This window comes from Heptranchias perlo, chromosome 3 (assembly GCF_035084215.1).
Source record: "Heptranchias perlo isolate sHepPer1 chromosome 3, sHepPer1.hap1, whole genome shotgun sequence".
Classification (NCBI taxonomy): Eukaryota; Metazoa; Chordata; class Chondrichthyes; order Hexanchiformes; family Hexanchidae; genus Heptranchias; species Heptranchias perlo.
This window is the reverse complement of record NC_090327.1, coordinates 31,044,399-31,065,966: the sequence shown is the minus strand read 5'-3', so window position 1 is coordinate 31,065,966 and position 21,568 is coordinate 31,044,399. Positions and strand designations below refer to the sequence as shown.

The 21,568-nt window shown below is 44.8% G+C and overlaps 1 protein-coding gene across 1 annotated transcript in view; it reads left to right on the top strand.

Annotated features, from left to right (window-relative positions):
* The window catches only part of tg (thyroglobulin), a 419,486-nt gene that overhangs the window by 102,934 nt on the left and 294,984 nt on the right, over positions 1–21,568 (top strand). Inside the window, exons 25-27 of the mRNA XM_067976982.1 lie at positions 2,408–2,516; positions 10,921–11,118; positions 14,361–14,528. Of these exons, the coding sequence (XP_067833083.1) occupies positions 2,408–2,516; positions 10,921–11,118; positions 14,361–14,528 (475 nt within the window). The remainder of the gene's footprint in view (positions 1–2,407; positions 2,517–10,920; positions 11,119–14,360; positions 14,529–21,568) is intronic.

Below are 21,568 nucleotides of genomic sequence, written 5' to 3'. Positions count from 1 at the left end.
TGCTCTTATATCCAAATTATTGACATTGCTAGCCGATAACCTGTGTGATATTAATGTGTCTCTCATAATACACGGTCATTGGAGAGTAGAAATGAGAAACGGCCCACACAGCAAATCCCACTGTTTAGGTATATTCTCAGAACCCAGACAGGCCATGTTCAACTTCCTCCTGTATTGGCACCAAGTCCTTCTTTCTTAAATTGAGAAAGCTAGGCGAAGCATCAAGGCCAGCAGTGCAGAACAAAACCAAATTTCAAAAAAGTGGGAAGGAGTGCACGATAAACGAAATAGTGGTTTGGGGACACTCGGTCTGGGTTCTAAAAGACTGTAGATTGAAGGAGAAGGCAGTGAGATGAACGTTGATTCAACACAGTGAAGATGCAAATAGATAGAACAGTGTCCAAGACTATCTACACCTTGATAAATGAAGAGGCTGTTCATTTCCTTTATGAATGCTTCCACCATATAAAAAATGATTGTACTCATTGCAAATCTATTCCATTTGGTTAATTTAAAATGTATTTCTATTTATTTCTCCTAATTTCTCCTTTCCATGTCATGCACCTTATCTGGCTGGAGACCTACTTCTGGACTTCCAGCAGTGATGCTATGTAGCTATGCTATGAAAATGGCCCAGGGTGACGCACTCTCTGATTTTACTCTCCACTCCAATGGGAAAGTCCCTAGCCTCTATTCAGTGTTTGCCCATAGTGGGATGGTTAAGATCAGAACTCACGATGAAGGGAATTATGGATCCATTTCTGCACCCTACTCCTCTGTAATAGTGATGATGCTGAAACAGACTGCTCCCTTATGCCGGTGTCTTTTCCCTAAGTTAAATAATGTTTTACTCGTCATTTGCTCAGATGAAGTCTTCGACATACATCCCACTGATTCTCTTTTGATTTAAAACACTTCCATGATGTCTCGCCCCCTCTTCCTGCCACTCCTCCATGGGCATCCTTTATCCAGTCAGAAGAAGATTTCAATTGCATGATAGAAGGAATAATGACTTTGAGGCAACATTTTTGTCTGGTGGTTTTCACAAGATTAATACAGATGGGGAAGGTTTTTCAACCAATCATCCATCCAGAAAAACCCTAGAATGTTGCCGGCACAGCATCTACTTAAATGATTCCAAAGATTTTCTCTCCACTGCCTCATCTGGAGCCAATTCCATGTGTTAATCACTCTTCTGTGAAGAACGGGTTCACTAATGTCCTTTAGGGAAATAAACTTGCTTGCCTTGCTCGGTCTGGTCTATATATGACTCCAGGCCCACAGCAATGTGGTTGACTCTTAACTGACCTCTGAAGTGGCCTAGCAAGTCACTCAGTTATATCAAACCACTACCACTGGTTCATCAAGAAGGCCCACTACCACCTTCTCAGGGCAATTAGGGATGGGCAATAAATGTGGCTTTGCCAGCATCGTCCATATCCTGAGAATGAATTTTTAAAAATTCTATTTCACCAGTTTAAAGTAGTGTTTTGGATCTACCTTTTCCACACCACATAATATGTTATATACCTTTATGAGATCACCTCTCAGTTGTCTCCTTTCAAGGATCGTAAATGCATGTTTCTTCAGCTTTCCCTCAAACTCAGGCCTCTGATTCCAGATTTTGCTGATGTTGACAAAATTATCTTTAGTTTTGTGATTTATGAGGTTAGCTGAGCTTCTTGATTAAATTACTGTCAATCACCAATTATCCTGTATATCCAATACTCCAGACTGATTACACTTTCTTTGAAACCTTTAGATAATTCATTACCTCCTGTCTATTGTCCATTGTGTAACTCATGCCAACCATCTATTATCCAACAACAACTTGCATTTATGTAGCGCCTTTATCATAGTAAAACATCCCAAGGAGATTCACAGGAGCGTAATCAGACAAAAATAACACCAACCCAAAGAAGGAGGCTTTAGGACAGGTGATCAAAAGCTTGGTGAAAGAAGTAGGTTTTAAGGGGGGTCTTAAAGAAGGAAAGAGGTGGAGAAGTGGAGAAGTTTAGGGAAGGAATTCCACACTTCAGAGCCTAGATGGCTGAAGACGCAGCCATCAGTGGTGGAGTGAAGGAAGTGGGGGATGCACAAGAAGCCAGAATTGGAGGAACGTAGATTGCCCGGGGGGTTGTAGGGCTGGAGGAAGTTACAGAGATGAGGAAGGGCGAGGTCATGGAGAGATTTGAACAAAAGGATGAGAATTTTAAAATCGAGGTGTTCGGGAAGCACATATAACTCACTGCCAGCCTTTTATTATCCTCTATGTAACACACTTCCAGCAATCTATTATCAGCTATGTAATTCACTAATAGCCATGTAACTTATTGACGGCTGTTGTATTCACTGCTGGCTGTTTATTATTCTATCTATCTTATTCTGCTTATACTTTCTTTATTAGAATCAAGGATTCCTGGGGAACTCAGCTACAGACAGATATGAGGGGATCAATTGCCAGCTCAGAATCAACGGTAACGATAAGGGGAATCTTGCTATCTACAGGAAGAAGGGTGAGTGATTCAAGAATTTGATGGACATGGGCCATCTGCAGACACAGACACGTTTTATTGCATGGACTAGAAGTTTATTATTTTCTGGGCTTGACCATGCAAATTTTAGGATCATTCAAAATCATAAACCAAGCCCAAGAATGCACTACCAATGAGTGAGTCACCTCATACTCCCAGGGAATATAGGGACAAGACATCTATCAAAGCAACAGGGAATATAAATACATATTCAGCAACGGACAGTCAAAGAATGATCACAGACTCATTAATATTCTGCCTGGAATTATCCGATCTTTCCAGCTGGCCTTGCTCTCATGGTTTATGATGTTCTCCAAATCCCTTGATTTGATTATACAGTATTAAGTTACCATTATCATTGTCCAAAGAAAAAGCAAAATACTGCAGATGCTGGAAATTTGAAAACAAGAACAGAAAAAGCTGGAAATACTCACAGGTCATCTGTTGATCTGTACTATCTTCCAGTCCTGAGGAAGGGTCTTAGACCTGAAACATCAACTGATAGACTTTTGCTCCTCCACAGATGCTACCTGACCTGCTGAGTATTTCCAGCTTTTTCTATAAGAACGTAAGAAATAGGAGCAGGAGTAGGCTATACGGCCCCTCGAGCCTGCTCCGCCATTCAATACGATCATGGCTGATCTTCTACCTCAACTCCACTTTCCCACCCTATCCCCATACCCTTTGATTCCCTTAGTGTCCAAAAATCTATTTGATCTCAGTCTTGAATATACTCAACGTCTGAGCATCCACAGCCCTCTGGGGTAGAGAATTTCAAAGACTCTGAGTGAAGACATTTTTCTTCACCTCGGACCTAAATGGCCGACCCCTTATCTTGAGACTATGACCCCTAGTTCTAGACTCTCCAGTCAGGGAAACAGCCTCTCAGCCCCTATCCTGTCAAATTCTACACTGTCTGTACACTGTCTGAAGCCTTGTTGGGATCACACTTGTAATCACTCTTGGGATATACATTGTTCTCTGTGTACACTGAATGAACTTTTTCTTTGAATCTATCTTCTGTGTAACTCATTGAGAGGTAGCCAATCTTTTATATGCACAATGTCTGAATTATCTCTGAACCCCTCAGTTAGATTACAGCCTTGTAATCGTACCATTATTCCGACTCAAGATGGCTCCTGAGCTGGTAGCTCCTCACATCTTTTGTAACTTTATTCATGGCCATCCAATGTCATCATCTACCCTTTACTCCTAGTTTTCATTCCCCTAATAGTGGGTGCATCTTAGCCCAAACTACAAGTTCAAGCCACAGGTTCAAAGCTATCTATAAAGAGCATATTGCTCATCCACTGACCCTGCTTGTGTTGTGTTTTTACTGTGATCTTTTCAATGGCTGGAACTTTGCTCAAATTTGATTCCTGGACTCCTGGACTTTTCCTTTATCTGAATTACACTCCTTTGCTAGACTACACTGTAAGGCTCGGCTGGCATAGCTCTGCTGTGCTACTGAGTCACTTCAAGTTTTAAGATAACTTGTTCCAGTCTTCAGTGCCCATTCCCCACCTGCTGCTGTTACTTGATGAGCTTCAGGACTGTCCTTCAGTGTACTGCTAGCTTCTCAGCTTTACTGTGTTGTTGTGTTGGGTCCTGGACAGCAATTTACTTTCTCCTATGTTGAAGTCCATTTCTCCACTGGTTTCTGGGCTTTATAGTGACCTCCACTTTTGTTACTGCTTCCTGCAGAGACGGTACTCTCTGCTGAAATGCCTCTATTCTGATACCTGGCCTGCACCTACGTCCTCAGTTTTCTACTGAGAAATTTTCACTCTGTGCTGAGATATTTCTGATCTGTTCCTGCTGGTTCCCATCCTACTCTGGATCCTGCTCCATTGCTGCTCCGTGAACTTTACTATGCCATTTTCAGTTTGCTTCTTTTGGCCGCTGAATCCACTCATCCCTCAGAACTCTTCCGTCACTCTTTGCTGGACTGGGTAGGACTGGCTCCTCAAGCTCCTACTGCTACTCCCTAAACTTGCATGCTCCTCACCTCCCTACAGTTGTTCCTTGGGCCAGCTTTCTCATCTGCGCTGATTCTGTGGATTCACCTTTCACCCATCCTGGCCTCCCTGGGCTGCAGTGCTCTCAGTCCCTGGGTTTCACTCCCACTGCTCCTCGCTCCTCTGCTAGTATAACAAATCCACTAGTGTGCATTACTAATCGCCGTGACCACTATGCACTTCCGCTGGACTCCTGGATCAACCTCTGCTGGCTCATAGTCAACTCTCCACACCTCCTCGGCCCTTTCATTTTCCACTGGACAATCTCCAGCAATACGCCGACTGATACTCTGCCCCTCGGACAGCTCTCGGACTCACGCACCCTCCACAACTGTCTCTGAATGTGGTCATTGGCTCGCCAATGCTCCACGCTGACTCCAGCCTGTCTAAAAGTCAACTTCATCCCACCACAGGACTTCCGACTTTAACTTTGGAGTCTTTTTTTTATTTGTTCATGGGATGTGGGTGTCGCTGGCAAGGCCAGCATTTATTGCCCATCCCTAATTGCCCTTGAGAAGGTGGTGGTGAGCCGCCTTCTTGAACCGCTGCAGTCCGTGTGGTGAAGGTTCTCCCACAGTGCTGTTAGGTAGGGAGTTCCAGGATTTTGACCAAGCGACGATGAAGGAACGGCGATATATTTCCAAGTTGGGATGGTGTGTGACTTGGAGGGGAACGTGCAGGTGGTGTTGTTCCCATGTGCCTGATGCCCTTGTCCTTCTAGGTGGTAGAGGTCGCGGGTTTGGGAGGTGCTGTCGAAGAAGCCTTGGCGAGTTGCTGCAGTGCATCCTGTGGATGGTACACACTGCAGCCACAGTGCGCCGGTGGTGAAGGGAGTGAATGTTTAGGGTGGTGGATGGGGTGCCAATCAAGCGGGCTGCTTTGTCCTGGATGGTGTTGAGCTTCCTGAGTGTTGTTGGAGCTGCACTCATCCAGGCAAGTGGAGAGTATTCCATCACACTCCTGACTTGTGCCTCTGGAATTCAGCTCTTTTGTCCATGTTTGGATCAGGCTGTAATGAGGTCTGGAGCCGAGTGGTCCTGGCAGAACCCAAACTGAGCATCAGTGAGCAGGTTATTGATGAGTAAGAGCCGCTTGATAGCACTGTTGATGATACCTTCCATCACTTTGCTGATGATTGAGAGTAGACTGATGGGGTGGTAATTGGCCGGATTGGATTTGTCCTGCTTTTTGTGGACAGGACATACCTGGATAATTTTCCACATTGTCGGGTAGATTCCAGTGTTGTAGCTGCACTGGAACAGTTTGGCTAGAGGCGCGGCTACTTCTGGAGCACAAGTCTTCAGCACTACAGCCGGGATGTTGTCGGGGCCCACAGCCTCTCATAGTCATAGCCCATAGTCCGACATATTGTTTCATCCCTGTCCTCTGTTTACGACCAGGACAGGCCTCTTCTAATCTCTGCCAGGCCTATATAACCTGAATTCCCTCAGTGTCCATTCACTTATGCATTTTGGCTGCCGCTCCAGACCCGAGCCCATTATCTCTATCTGTCTTTTAAAAAAAATCATGACCTCTCTGGGCTGTTCTCTCCTGCCTCTCCTCTTCCTGCCGCCCACCTTTTATTTCTCCCCTCTTGGGCAGTTTGCCCTCTAATCCCTATCCCAGCCCATAACTTCTCCTCTACCTTCCTATTACATACTAACAGTTTCAAGCGGGAGAAGATCTTCAGTCCATCTAGTCCAGCTAGCAACAGTATTTCCTTGGTTCATTTCTAATAACCTTGAATCCCATTTTTTGACAAGAATCTGTCAAGTTCCTTCTTGTAACCCATTGCAGTTTCTTAATCCACAAACTTACCACCCTTTAAGTTAAGAAGTTCCTATTACATTTCCTATTTTCTTTCATTGTTGTTAATTTGTAAATATGAATCCTTATGCTTAAAATGGCAGAAAAGCTTACTTGGATGCAAACCTTTCATAATTTTAAACACTTCTATTATAGCCTCTACTCAGTCTTCTCTTTTCAAGAGAGTAAAGAACCAGGGGTAGAAATTAGTCTGGGCACTGCTGCGGAGGTGGTGTGGCCCTTATCACCAAATCACCCCCAATTCTCTGGTATCTTCTCCTCCTTCGAGCACCTCACCTTCTTCCACCCCTCATGCCTCTCCTTTAAAATCCTCGTTCTCTATCGCCCCCAAACCCCAAGCTAAGTTGCTTATGGAGATACCTTCCTCCTTTCCTCCCTCAGCCTCTGCATTGAGTGACTCCTCATCCTCGGTGATTTTCGTCTCCCTCTCATCTCACCTTGTTCTCTCTCCTCTGTTTTCACTGCCTTCCGGTCCTCCATCAACCTCTCTCTCCACATAAACTCTCCTACCCATATTCACGGCCACCCCCTCAACCTTGCTATCTCACTCAGCCTTTCTGCTTCCATTGTCCGAATCACAGACAAGGCCACACCCGACGATTCCCTTGTATCCTTCGTCACCCACATGCTTCATCACCCTACCCCCTTCCAACCCTATTTTCTTCTGAGTCCGCCCCTGGAATAAATTCTCCCCCACCCAATTCACTTTTCCTGAAAATGAGTTCAGCTTTTCTTGGTGGAAAGAAAACCCAAACGTCGACCAGGAGTTGTGTGATGGTAGAGTGCAGAATGAATCCTGGTGACCAGTTTTTGCTTCTCTATCCTAATTAGAGCACAAAGACTCACTGTGCAGTCAGTCAGACAGAGACTGTGTTCATAGTGCAGATTACATCATTTGGATATTACCTTAGTTGGCAACCAAGTGAGCTGTTCTCAAAACAATACACGATGTGTATTTAGCCATATTGGATAGTAAAATGCTGCAGAATCTTTAAATGGCTACATTCTCAGATTGGTAATGCAGTGGAATTCCCCTTGTCCGATTACATGTGGGAAGATATGGACACATGCCAAAAACCCACCCAAAAAATTGTAGCAAAAGCCACTACTCCCTCCCAAACAATGTATGTGGCCATTTTCAGAATGACATTGCCAAAGGCCTGACTGCAGGTTACGTGCTCGCTATGGACAGTGCAGAGTGAAAAAGACAAGGGAAAAAGAGGAAGGGACAAAATGCCTTTAAAAAGCAGTTTCATACTCATAATAATAATTAGAGCCACATTTACTTGCTGGCAGGACCGTATTTTGCCTCAACAAGACGATAGGCTAGAAGTTACAATTGGTGATATTAGTGAGCAAAGAATTAACAAGTTCAAATGAAATATCTTTGTTTGCTACTTTAATAGAAATATTAATCTGTTCAAAACAGGTTAATAGCTCTGTTAAAATGGTAAATACATAAACACTCTGAATTTTCCTATTAATTTCACCAACAATGACTTCCGTTCTATAGTCTTCAATCTTGTTTGAGCAAAATATAACCCCAACAGACAGTGAAAGTGGTTTTAGTAATTTTGAGGAAGAAGACTGCTTCTTTTTGTAGATGTTTTCTCCCCTCTCTTTTTTTTCCTTGGTCTCTCCCAACCTGTGTCCCCTCTGTGGCGAGCATGTGACCTGCGCCCAGTTGTGGACACTTTCTTTCACTCGGCTTCTTGGCAAGAATGTAGTTGCTTGTCAGAAGTAGTTACCAGAAAAAAATATTTCTGTTCTCCAGGCATGAGTACTTGGAATAATAAGAAAGGGACAACTTGCATTTGAATCATGGGAAATGCTTCTCCGGTTCAACATTCTCAAATTAGGAACATTTTTTTTTGATACCAACTTCAAAACAAGCAAACGCATTCTTGTCAGGAAGCAGAGTGGAAGCAAGATTTCCGTGGTTATGATGGGAATGATTATATTAAAAATAGACAAATGGACATGGGTAAAGTGAAGTCCAAAACAAACCGAGGTATCCTTTCTCTAGTCTGGTTATTTTTGGCAGAGGATGTCTTGCCAGCATTTTGCTGCATGCTCACAACAAGTTTTTTTTTAGTTGATACATACGTGAAGGACCAAGACCCACAGTGCAGGGCAATACCCAGGGGTAGTAGGTAAGGGAGGACATGAGGTAAATCATATAGTGGTGATTATGTGACACCAAGCTCAGGTTTTAAAAGGTTGTCAGAGGAAGTGAGAATTCGGGAAGGTAAGGAATCCTAGTTTTAAGACCTGGGAAAAGCAACGACAACAACTTGCATTTATATAGTGCCTTTAATGTAGTAAAACATCCCAAGGTGATTCACAGGAGCGTAATCAGACAAAAATTGACACTGAGCCAAAGAAGGAGATATTAGGATGGGTGACTTGTTCAAAGAGGTAGATTTTAAGGTGCGTCTTAAAGGAGGAAAGAGAGGTGGAGAGGTTTAGGGAAGGAATTCAAGAGCTTAGGGCCTAGACAGGTGAAGGCCGTCAATGTTGGGACGAAGGGAGTGGGGGATGCATAAGAGGCCAGAGTTGGAGCAACTCAGAGTTCTTGGAGAGTTGTAGGGTTGGAAAAGGTGGCAGAAAAGGGGAGGGGCGAGGCCATGGAGGGATTTGAACATGAGGATGAGAATTTTAAAATGGAGGTGTTGGTGGACCGGGAGTCATTGTAGATCAGCGAGCAGACGGGTGATGGGTGAATGGGAATTAGAGTGGGTTAGGATACGGATAGCAGAGATTTGTATGAGCTCAAGTTTATGGAGGGTGGAAGATGGGTGGCAGGCCAGGAGAGCATTGGAATAGTCAATTCTGAAGGTGACAAAAGCATTGATGAGGGTTTCAGCAGCAGATAAGCGGGTGGACAATGTTACGTAGGTGGAAGTAGGCGGTCTTTGTGATGGAGAGGATATGGGGGCGTAAATTCAGCTCAGGGTCAAATGGGATGCCGAGGTTGCAAACAGTCTGGTTCAACATGAGACCGTGGCGAGGGAGGGGGATGGGATCGGTGGTGAGGGAACGGAACTTGTGGCGGGACTGAAGATAATGGCTTCGGTCTTCCCATGGTTTAATTGGAAGAAATCATAGCTTATCCAGGACTGAATGTAGAATACGTAATCTGACAACACAGAGGCAGTGGAGGGGTCCTGAGAGATGGTGGCAAAATAGATCAATATTTGAAAAAGAAAAGTTTAAGATTGAAGTTCCTCTGTGTGCTGGTTAATCTGTTTGCAGGAAAATTCCTGTCAGTGCTATTTTATCAATTCCAATAAACAGTGGGCTATAAATAGTGTATGGAAGAATTTCAGTCCCTCAGTGTCAGTGTCATTTGGATACATCCTGAAAGGCTTTAGAGATGAGTACAGCAAGATGTGGCCAAATGCTGTATCGAGCACTGTTGCACCCATCGAGATTGTAGGAATGTCTTGCATGGAATGTGACAGTTTGGGAATAAATAATTCTGGAGATTTTCCAGGACACTTTTCCAAGAATTCTGCAGTTTTCACTGAGAAATTTTACCTCTGATTTTCACCTTCTTTATATAATATTTACAGCACAGAAGCAGGCCATTCGGCTCAACTGGTCTATGTCGGTGTTTATGTTCTACACGAGCCTCCTCCCACCTTATTTCATCTCACCCTATCAGCATATCTTTCTATTCCTTTTACATAGAATTACATAAATCAGAATTTTCCTGATTAAAGGGAAGGAAACTGCGTGGAGAGCACTTTCTATTCAAGTACAGCCCCGATTGTATATGTGGAAAAAAGAATATTGAATCAAAAAATATTGAAACAAAAACTTCAAATTTGCTGCTCAGCCTTTTTATCTCTCCTTCCATTCACATCTGCTCTGGTGACACTGCCAGTGAGGCATGGCTACTTGCATCCTGGAGCAGCTCCCAGCATTTCAATGGGGAGTTGCAACATCAGACCCGTCTGGGAGGAGCTACATGCAGCGTTACACAGCAAGTGTCATATTTTTCAAGATTTATGGGCTCTAAATTTGTTCCCAGGCCAGTCTGAAATTGCAGGCTCAAGATGTAAGTAGCTATTCCCCTTCTGTGACATCTCTTTGGAGAAAATGGAAGGTCTCCCTTAGGCAGTGAGTTTGAAAATTTCTGCTGAAGGATAGCAAGGACATTCCTGATTATAATTTTCCCTCATAGACATCTGAACAGGAAGTATCTCCCCTTCGAGTTTGCTTCCCTTATAACAGATTATGAAGAGTCTAGGATAATGTAGGTATAATGGGCCAAATGATCTTACCTTAATCTGTAAATTTTGTTATGATCCAGAATGCACTGCCTGAAAGGGTGGTGGAGGCAGATTCAGTAATAACTTTCAACGGGAATTGGATATATACTTAAAAAGGAAAAATTTGCAGGGCTATAGGAAAAGAGCAGGGCAGTGGGACTAATTGGATAGCTCTTTCAAAGAGTCGGTACAGGCACGATGGGCCGAATGGCCTCCTATGCTGTACTATTCTATGATTCTATGCATATTCTTAATTTTCTCCAGGTCATGAATTCACTACTTCATTTCGCAAGACCTTCATGCGGACAGATTTTCGTAATGTGATTACAGGCGTATACCAGGCTATGGCTTTTTCAGCAAATGGTTCGAGCTTAACAGATGTACATCATTTCTGCAGACAGACCTGTGGCAAGGAGCAGTGCTGTGATGGCTTCCTGTTGAGTCAGATAACAATTGACAGAGGTACAATAAATCTTTAAAAGGAAAGACTTGCATTTATATGGGACTTCATCACACCCTCAAACGTCTCAAAGCACTTTGCATGCAATATTATTTTGAAGTGCAGTTACTGGTGTTATGTTATTGTATAGAAAAGAACTCCTGAATTGGTGATACATTATATAGGAAAGAGCTCTTGGACTGGGTACTACATTATATAGGGGAGAGCTCCTGTACTGGGTAATACATTATATAGGAAAGAACTCCTGGACTGGGTACTACATTGTCTAGGGGAGAGCTCTTGGGTTGGGTGCTACATTATATAGGGGAGAGCCCTTGGACTGAGTACTACATTATATAGGGGAGAGCTCTTGCACTGGGTACTACATTATATAGGGGAGAGCTCTTGGACTGGATGCTACATTATATAGGGGAGAGCTGTTGGACTGGGTGCTACATTATATTGGGGAGAGCTCTTGGACTGGGCACTACATTATATAGGGGAGAGCTCTTGGACTGGGTACTACATTATATAGGGGAGAGCTCTTGGACTGGGCACTACATTATATAGGGGAGAGCTCTTGGACTGGGTACTACATTATATAGGGGAGAGCTCTTGGACTGGGCACTACATTATATAGGGGAGAGCTTTTGGACTGGGTACTACATTATATAGGGGAGAGCCCTTGGACTGGGCACTACATTATATAGGGGAGAGCTCTTGGACTGGGCACTACATTATATAGGGGAGAGCTCTTGGACTGGGTCGGCTCTCTGTGGATTGTATGGTACATTTGAAACAGTTGGAAAGGTATGTGCTAGACTTGTAAAGCACACTGCAAAGGGGAGTTCTATAAAATAAGCACAAGTAAGCACAAGAGGAAGGCTGATTGTTGACTTACTGCAATGTTTTAGGGAGCTTTGGAGTCTAATGACCTCAGTAGAGCTGTACACTACCAGGTTAGAGGAATAAATTGCAATCTGTTTACTGCAAGATAATTCAGTCATACTAATAAAATGCACCTTCCAAAACTTTACATAAAATGTCTGAGTTCTCATGTCAAGGAAACAATTTGTCACAGTCTGTATTAGGGTGATTCAGCCACAAAAAAACTGTGGAAAAAATTCTTGGAATAACAAGTGATTTCTGCTGTGTTTTTAAAAAAATGTTCTAAAGAAGCAACATCTTCACAAAAAGGTTTCTATCAAAATTTAATTTTGTTTAGGATGGAGAAATTAGCCAGAAGAGAAAGCACCTTATCATGTTGCCTAAACATCTCCACGTGCTTCATAGAATGCATTATTGGGGAATGAAAAATAATGCGCCTCTAAGAAAAAAAATGATTTGAGAAATCTTCAGATATTTACAAAAATGCAACACTCAGACCAAATCAAAGCGCATAATGTCATGGCAATGAACACAAAGTTACGTCTTCAGCCAACACCACCTGGAAACAGACTGACTGCCCATCTACCTCATTGGTGTTTGTGGGATGTTCCTGTGCATAGATGGCTACCACATGTTTCTACATGACAGTAGTCATTTCAAAAGAATAATGCATTCTATGAAGTTGGACTCCTCCATCCTCTGCGCGATTGTGGAGAGTGCGCGTGGCAACTGTTCCAGTACCTTGGCAATGTGCTGCTGCCCCTCGATGACTCTCCTTTTCATGGCTGGCCCCCAGGGTTCAGCATCTGGGTCCAGCTGAGCAGAGCCTGGAGAAGAGTGCTCCCACCGACGTGGACTCTCCACGGCTGCCCCTGCCACCAGGGTCTGCTCTTGCTCACACGTGCGTGGTGACTCACCATGTGCAAGCCCAATTAACTGAGGACGGGGACCCACCGAGGTGTGTGTATCTGCGCTGGTGGATGGCTGGCTCAGATGTGATGATGCCCCCTCAGAGGCCGGCAGGTCCTCTGAGGAATTGCCCTCCGCAGTCACGGCGCTCGCAGATGGCCCTGCAAGATAACAGAAAGCAATATTAAGCATGTGGACAGATGTTGAGGTGCTGCAGATGCCAAGTGATGTTAAGATCATTCCCTGTCATGAGTGCTGAGTGTCAGATTTCTGGAATAACAGCAATCCCAGTCTCGGTGTCCGCCACGGACAGGCACTCCAGCGTCTGGCTTATTTCCATTGCCTGCTGCTCCGCGTCTGTTAGGACCACCTGGTGTGGCGGGCCCCCTCCGGTCCTTGCCCTCTCCCAGGCAATCGGCATTTCTTCTCCTATCAAGGCAAAACACAGAGAGGCGTGATTGAGTGATGGTTGCATAATGACCCGCTGCATGCATTGGTCTGGGTGGGGGTGACCGTGAGGGAGATGCATGGGAGGGTGTGTTTCAGACATAGCCATGAGATTGTTTGAGGATTGGGTTGCGTGGTAGTGTTCGAATGGGAACTGGGGCGGTGAGTAAGTGCAGGCAAGGTGAGGATGATGGTTGAGTGGATGTGAGGAGTGATGCGAGTGTTGTGGTGGCAGTGCAGAAGGAGTTGTGTGGTGGTGGAGGTGATGTAGAAGACGGAGTGTGGGAGAATGTAAGTATACTCACTTTGGCTGACCTGGTTAGGTCATTAAAGCGCTTCCTGCACTGGACCCAGGTTCGTCCGACATTGCTGCTGCTGCTGCCCTCCTCTACCACCTTGACCCAGGCCTTCTTGGTGGCAGAGGGAGGCCACCTCCTCCCATCTGATGGGAAAAATGTTTCCCTCCTCCTCCTGACCCCATCGAGCAGCACCTGGAGTGAGGAGTCAGAGAACTTTGGAGCAGCCTTGCCTCTGGCCTGCTCCATTCTATTATTTTGGTTCTTTGCTGCAGGAGGAGCATTGGAGGACTGCCCCTTTAAATAGGGCTCCTCCTGCTATCAGCCTGTGATGCGGGTACGCAGTGCGCCCGCTGCGCAGGTCTGCAACGGGAAACCCGGAAGCACGCGTAAGTACCTTCAATTAGGATGCGATCGCGTGCGGAGCGCCCCGATTTCACTGGGCGCAACCACACACCCAGTCGACCCCCCGCTGCCAACCCACCTCCCTCCTAATATCGGGCCCGAACATTCCTAGTGGTAGGAATTGAGCCGACAACTACACAGGAGAGCTCCCTCTAGTGCATGCACGATTCTAATAGCATCTCCTCCACACACTATGTGGGCCTTTCTTCAATCTCACATTTCACCCATCAGTTGACGATTATTTCACCAATATGTTGCATGAAATGGGGTGGGATGGCAAGGACATCCATGGCACTTACTTGTGTGTGTTTGGTTTTCAGGAACTCTCCTTTGTGGTCTGATCAGTTATCCAGATGTGCTGCTTTGCAATGATGATGACTGGCAGACAACATTACTGCTGGGTGGAGAGGGCATTTGTAGAGGTGTGAAGTCCAACACAGAGAAGAAGACATTCATGTTCAACTTTGGAGGATTGGAGTTCATCGGCAGTAAGTAAACAGCTTGCAGGCATGGATACTTTTTCATTCAACAATGATCCAACGGTGGTTAGTCTTAAATAATAGAAAGAAAAGAAAGAAAGACTTGCATTTATATAGCACCTTTCATGACCTCAGGATGTCCCAAAGCGCTTTACAGCTAATTAAGTACTTTTGAAATATAGTCATTATTGGAATGTAGGAAATGCGGCAGCCAATTTGCGCACAGCAAGGTCCCACAAACAGCAATGAGATAATGACCAGATCATCTGTTGGTTGAGGGATAAATGTTGACCATGACACCAGGGACAATGGCTTGGTTTGGACTTACACTGCTCAGTTTGGAACTGAGCCATACACACCAGAAAGAGCCAAAGTTGGTTGCCTGCTCTGAGCTGAGTTAGTTGATCTCACCAGGGTTTTGGTGGCCTTTACTCCCTCAGGCTAGAGAGGGAAAAAGAAGTAGTCAAGGTTCCTGCTCCTGATGGCTATCCAGGGGCCCTGCTAGACAGTTGGCTGTGGACATGAGGTGAGCACATGATCTGGCTTGTCTCCCATTGAATAACCTGTTTAGGCTCGCACACGAAGAACAGAAGAGGTGGGGTGTTGGTGCGTGAATTGGAGCAGCAACACAGGGTGCCACACTGTGGCCTGGCATGCGTTTGTGTGTGTAATTCCCCATATTGCTGGGTTCCCGATCTCAGCCCTGTCGCTGCGGGGATCATGTGCAGCGGATGATATGTGACCCCAAGGGGGGGAGGGAGGGACGTTAAAAGGAATTTGTTTCCTGGGATGCTGTTGTGGGTATCTCAATAGAAAATTCAAAGCAGCACTGGCTCGAGCCTGGGAACATTCTCCCCCCCCATCCACTGACAAAGAAAAATAGAAGAAGTCAGAAATAAATGAATACACAAAATTCTGCATAGTGCAGTTATAAGATAAATACAATTTTGAAACTACATTTTAAAACAAAAACTAAACTTAATTTAATAAATTAAGCAAGGCCAGTACTTGGTTCAACCTAAAAATTTGATTGGCATTGTAGTAATCAATTAAATAAACAAAATAGTTATGACGGGCCAGGAGATGTGATGCAGCTGCAATATGTGGGAGCTACTGGACAATTTTACCTGGACACTTTGATCCAGCAGGCAGTCATGCCCCTTAGACTAAATACTGTAGAATTGGCACGTGGTCAGGGACAGGAGGGTGTGACTGCGAGTGAGGCAGGTACAGGGATCCAGGAGGTGGCATTGCAGGAGCCTCAGCCTCTGCACTTGTCCAATAGATACGAGGTTCTTGCAGCCCTTGTGGACGAGTGCAGGGACTGCAGGGAGGATGAGCAAACTGGCCACGGCACCGTGGTTCAGGAGGCCATTCAAGTGGGAGGAGTAAAAAGGAAGGTGGTTGTAGTAGGCGACAGTATAGTTAGAGGGATAGATGCTGTTCTCTGCAGCTAAGAGCGAGAGTCCCGAAGGCTGTGTTGCCTACCTGGTGCCAGGGTTAAGGACATCTCCTCAGGGCTGGAGAGAAACTTGGAGTGGGAGGGGGAGGATCCAGTTGTCGTGGTCCATGTAGGTACCAACGACATAGGTAGGACTAAGATAGAGGTTCTGCTGAGGGAGTTTGAGCAGCTAGAGACTAAATTAAAAAGCAGAACCACAAAGGTGATAATCTCCGGATTATTACCTGAGCCACGAGCAAATTGGCACAGGGTAAATCAGATCAGAGAGGTGAATGAGTGGCTCAAAGATTGGTGTGGGAGAAGTGGGTTTCGATTCATGGGGCATTGGCAGCAGTACTGGGGAAAGAGGGAGCTGTTCCGTTGGGACGGGCTTCACCTGAACCATGCTGGGACCAGTGTTCTGGCAAACCGAATAACTAGGGTGGTAGAAAAGGCTTTAAACTAAATAGAGAGTGGGGGGGGGGGGAGGGCTCAGGTGGGGCGAAGTTTAGATTGATAAAGAGAAAAGAGAAGGAAGTAGTACAGGAAATTGATGGGTGTAATGATAAACAGAGCATGTCAGGAAGGGACAGAGCATACAAACATAAGAGTGCACTAGCAAATGGGGCCGAGGTAAGAAAGAATGGTAAAAAGACAAAATTAAAGGTTCTTTATCTGAATGCACGCAGCATTCAGTAATAAGGATATGATCTCATGGCCATTACAGAGACATGGTTGCAAAGTGACCAAGGTTGGGAGCTAAATTAGGGATTAGGGATGGGCAATAAATGCCGGCCTTGCCAGCGACGCCCACATCCCGTGAACGAATAAATAAATAAATAAATAAATAAAAATATTCAGGGTTATTTAACATTTCGGAAGGATAGGAAAAAAGGTAAAGGCGGTGGGATAGCTCTATTAATAAAAGATTAAATTGGTATAATAGTGAGAAATGGTCTTGGCTCAGAAGATCAAGATGTTGAATCAATTTGGGTGGAGGTAAGAAATAGCAAGGGAAAGAAATTACTGGTGGGAGTAGTATATAGGCCCCTTAACAGTAGCTACACTGTAGGGCAAAATATTAATCAGGAAATAAGGGGAGCTTGTAAAAAAGGTAATGCAATAATCATGGGCGATTTTAACTTTCACATAGATTGAACAAATCAAATTGGCAAAAATAGCTGTGAGGAGGAGTTCATAGAGTGTATTAGGGACTGTTTCTTAGACCAATACGTCGGGGAACCAACCAGGGAACAGGCCATTTTGGATCTGGTAATGGGTAACGAAACAGGATTAATTAATGATCTCAAAGTAAAGGATCCCTTGGGAAGCAGTGATCATAACATGATAGAATTTCACATCCAGTTTGAGAGTGAGGATCTTGGGTCTGAAACTACTGTATTAAACTTAAATAAGGGAAATTATAAAGGAATGAGGGCGGAATTGGCTAAAGTGGACTGGGTAAACAGATTAGATGGTATGATGGTGGATAAGCAGTGGCAAACATTTAAAAAGATATTTTATGACTCGCAACAAAAATATATCCCTGTGAGGAGGAAAGACTCCACAAAAAGGGTGAACCAACCATGGCTAACTAAGGAAGCAAAGGATGGTATCAGGTTAAAAGAAAAAGCATACAACATGGCAAAGATTACTGGTAAACCCGAAGATTGGTAAAACTTTAAAAACCAGCAAAGGATGACTAAAAGAATAATAAAGAGGGAGAAAATAAATTATGAGAGTAAACTAGCAAGAAATATAAAAACTGACAGTAAAAGCTTCTACAAGTATATAAAAAGAAAGAGGGTAGCTAAAGTAAACATTGGTCCCTTAGAGGATGAGACTGGGGAAATAATAATGGAAAACAAGGAAATGGCAGTGGAATTGAACAGATATTTTGTATCTGTCTTCACAGTAGAAGACACTAATAATATACCAATAATAGTAGAAAATCAAGGGGCAAAGGGGAGGGAGGAATTAAAAGCAATCACTATCACTAGAGAAAAAGTACTAGTTAAACTAATAGGTCTAAAGGCTGACAAGTCCCCTGGACCTGATGGCTTGCATCTGAGGGTTTTAGAGGAAGTGGCTACAGAGATAGTGGGTGCATTGGTTGTAATCTTCCAGAATTCACTAGATTCTGGAAATGTCCCAGCGGATTGGAAAACTGCAAACGTAACACCCCTATTCAAGAAAGGAGGGAGACAGAAAGCAGGTAACTATAGACCAGTTAGCCTAACATCTGTCATTGTGAAAATGCTAGAATCCATTATTAAGGAAGTGGTAGCAGGACATTTGGAGACTGATAATACAATCAAGGAGAGTCAACATGGTTTTATGAAAGGGAAATCGTGTCTGACAATTTATTAGAGTTCTTTGAGGAAGTAACAGGCAGGGTGGATAAAGGGGAATCAATGGATGCAGTATATTTGGATTTCCAAAAGGCATTTGATAAAGTGCCACATAAAAGATTACTGCACAAGATAAGAGCTCATGGTGTTGGGGGTAATATACTGGCATGGATAGAGAATTGGCTAACTAACAGAAAACAAAGAGTCGGGATAAAAGGGTCATTTTCAAAATGGCAATCTGTAACTAGTGGGGTGCCGCAGGGCTCAGTGCTGGGGCCTCAACTATTTACAATATATATCAATGACTTGGATGAAGGAACAGAGTGTCTTGTGGCCAAATTTGCTGATGATACAAAAATAGTTGGAAAAGCAAGTTGCGATGAGGACACAAAGGGATATTGACAGGTTAAACGAATGGGCAAAAATTTAGCAGATGGAATATAATTTGGGAAAATGTGAAGTCATCCACTTTGGGAGGAAAAATAAAAAAGCAAAATATTATTTGAATGAGAAATACTACAAAATGCTGCGGTACAGACTGATCTGGGTGTCCTCGTACATAAAACACAAAAAGTCAACATACAGGTGCAGCAGGTAATCCGGAAGGCAAACGGAATATTGGCCTTTATTTCTAGGGGATGGAGTATAAAAGCAGGGAAGTTATGCTCCAACTGTACAGGGTGCTGGTGAGACCACACCTGGAGTACTGAGTACAGTTCTGGTGCCCTTATTTAAGGAAGGACATACTTGCATTGGAGGCAGTTCAGAGAAGGTTCACTAGGTTGATTCCGGGTATGGAAGGATTGTCTTATGAGGAAAGATTGAACAGGTTGGGTCCATACTCATTGGCGTTTAGAAGAATGAGAGGAGATCTTATTGAAACATACAAGATTCTGAGGGGACTCAATAGGGTAGATGCTGAGAGGATGTTACCCCTCATGGGGGAATCTAAAACTAGGGGGCATAGTCTCAGAATAAGGGGTTGCCCGTTTAAGATGGAAATGAGGAGGAATTTCTTCTCCCAGAGGGTCGTGAATCTTTGGAATTCTTTACCCCAAAAAGCTGTGGAGGCTGAGTCATTGAATACATTCAAGGCTGAGTTAGACAAATTTTTGATCAGCAAGGGAGTCAAAGGATATGGGGAAAGGGCGGGAAAGTGGAGTTGGGGTAAAAATCAGATCAGCCATGATCTCATTGAATGGTGGAGCAGGCTCGAGGGGTCGAATGGCCTATTCCTGCTCCTATCTCTTATGGTCTTATCGAGACTGTTTCCTGCTAAGAGCGATGCAGAGCTGGCAGAGCACCCGAGTTATATAGCTGGCTCTGCTTTGTTCTCTGGCCAGGTAAAGTGGAATTCAGTGAATGGATGCTGCCTTCTATTGGGTCAGTAAATTATTTGCAATTAAGCGGTTTAAAAATGAAGTGTAAAAAAGGTCTCAGTTGGCCCTTCGTTCCCAAGTTGTCCATCACCCCAAGTGATTGTGTTCTATATGTCATGCATTTTCCCTTGGTGGTCCATTGTTCCAGGGTAGTCCTTTTCTAACAGTACTACCATCAACTTGCATTTATCTAATTTTAAAAGCTAAGTCCGTGTGCAATGGGGGTGGGGGGGGGGGGGGTGAAGAAAATTGGAGCAATTCGGAGCGGGAACGAATCCCGGCTCCAACCCACCGACTTCCACACCTGGGTGCGCGCGTTTCAGGAAGTTGGAAGTCCCGTCGGCAATTAAAGCCGGAGGGACGATATTTAAACCAGTAATTAAGGGATTTGAACTTGTTAAAGTACTTAATTTTATGCTGATTGAGGCAGGGAAAGGATTTTAACTCTGCCTCAGGGTGTTTCCCGTGGCCTCTGAAACACATGGTGAAGGAGTCGTGTTTCAGCCAGCAGCCTTTTGGAAATTTAAATGCTTGTTTGACAGATGGGGATAAAAGGTGAGTTATTGTAGCAGGGCACTCAGTTCTCTCAGCCAAACTTTTGGCTGGGAGATCTTTGTGTTTAGACTGAAAATTCTTGGTTTCCACTCAGAATTGTTCTGTTTACACATATTTACTAACTTTTCGGACCCCCTCAAACTGACACCATCAGGATGGGGGTGCGATGGATGCATTCACCAGTACATCTGAGGACGAGCAACATCACCATCCTCGCCAGCGCGGCGTGTACTTCCACCATTTGCAGCTCCACAACACAGTGCTGCATCACAGGCACCTGCACAAGAGCACAGAGGGCAACCACAGAATGAGTGACGTCGCAGGAGGCAGTACCCTCGTCAGAGCCTCAGCTTCCTCGACCTCTCTGAGGAGCAGTGCATATGGAGGCTGAGAGTGAGTCGTCAGGTGGTCGCAGACATCTGCAGCCTCTCCTCATGCCAAACTGCTCCTGACTGGGCCTGGTGGCATCTCATTAGCCGTCACAGTTAAAGTGACACTGCCCTCAACTTCTTCGCCTCCAGATCATTCCAGGGTTCCCCAGGGACACAAGTGCATAAGGCAGGTCACCGACAGCTTGCTTCGCAGAGCCTCTCAATACGTCAACTTCCTCATGGACGACCTCAGCCAGACGGAGAGGGCAGTGGGATTCCACGCTGTGGCTGGCTTCCCACGTGTACAGGGTGCAATCGATTGCACGCACATAGCAATCCGAGCACCTCCACAGGAGCCAGGACTGTTCATCATCAGAAAGGGGTATCACTCCATCAACGCTCAGCTTGTTTGTGACCACTGCAAAAGATTTCTTCACGTGTGCGCCAGATTCGCTGGCAGCTGCCACGATTCGTTCATTCTGAGGGAATCCAACATCCTGGGCCTCTTCCACGCACCGAACACCCTTAAGGGCTGGCTGCTTGGGGACAATGGATACCCCATGCACATGTGGCTCATGACACCTCTGAGGAACCCCATCAGCAAGCAACAGGATTGATACGATGACAGCCACATCGCCGCCAGGTTTATAATTGAACATGCTATAGGGCTGCTGAAGATGCGATTTCGGTGCCTCGATCGTTCTGGGGGAGTGCTTCAATACGCACCAGCGAGAATGGGTCTCATGATAGTAGTGTGTTGTGTCCTGCACAACATGGCGCTACAGAGATGGGCACCATCCACATCTGCTGTCCACATTAAGGAGGAGGAGGAGGAGGAGGAGAAACCCATGGGCAGAGCAGCAGCTCACCTGGCTGCTCGTGAGGCCAGGGAGTCACTCATATGTGAATGGTTGTCATATGATCAGAAAGTGAGAAGAGTCTAGTCCTCACA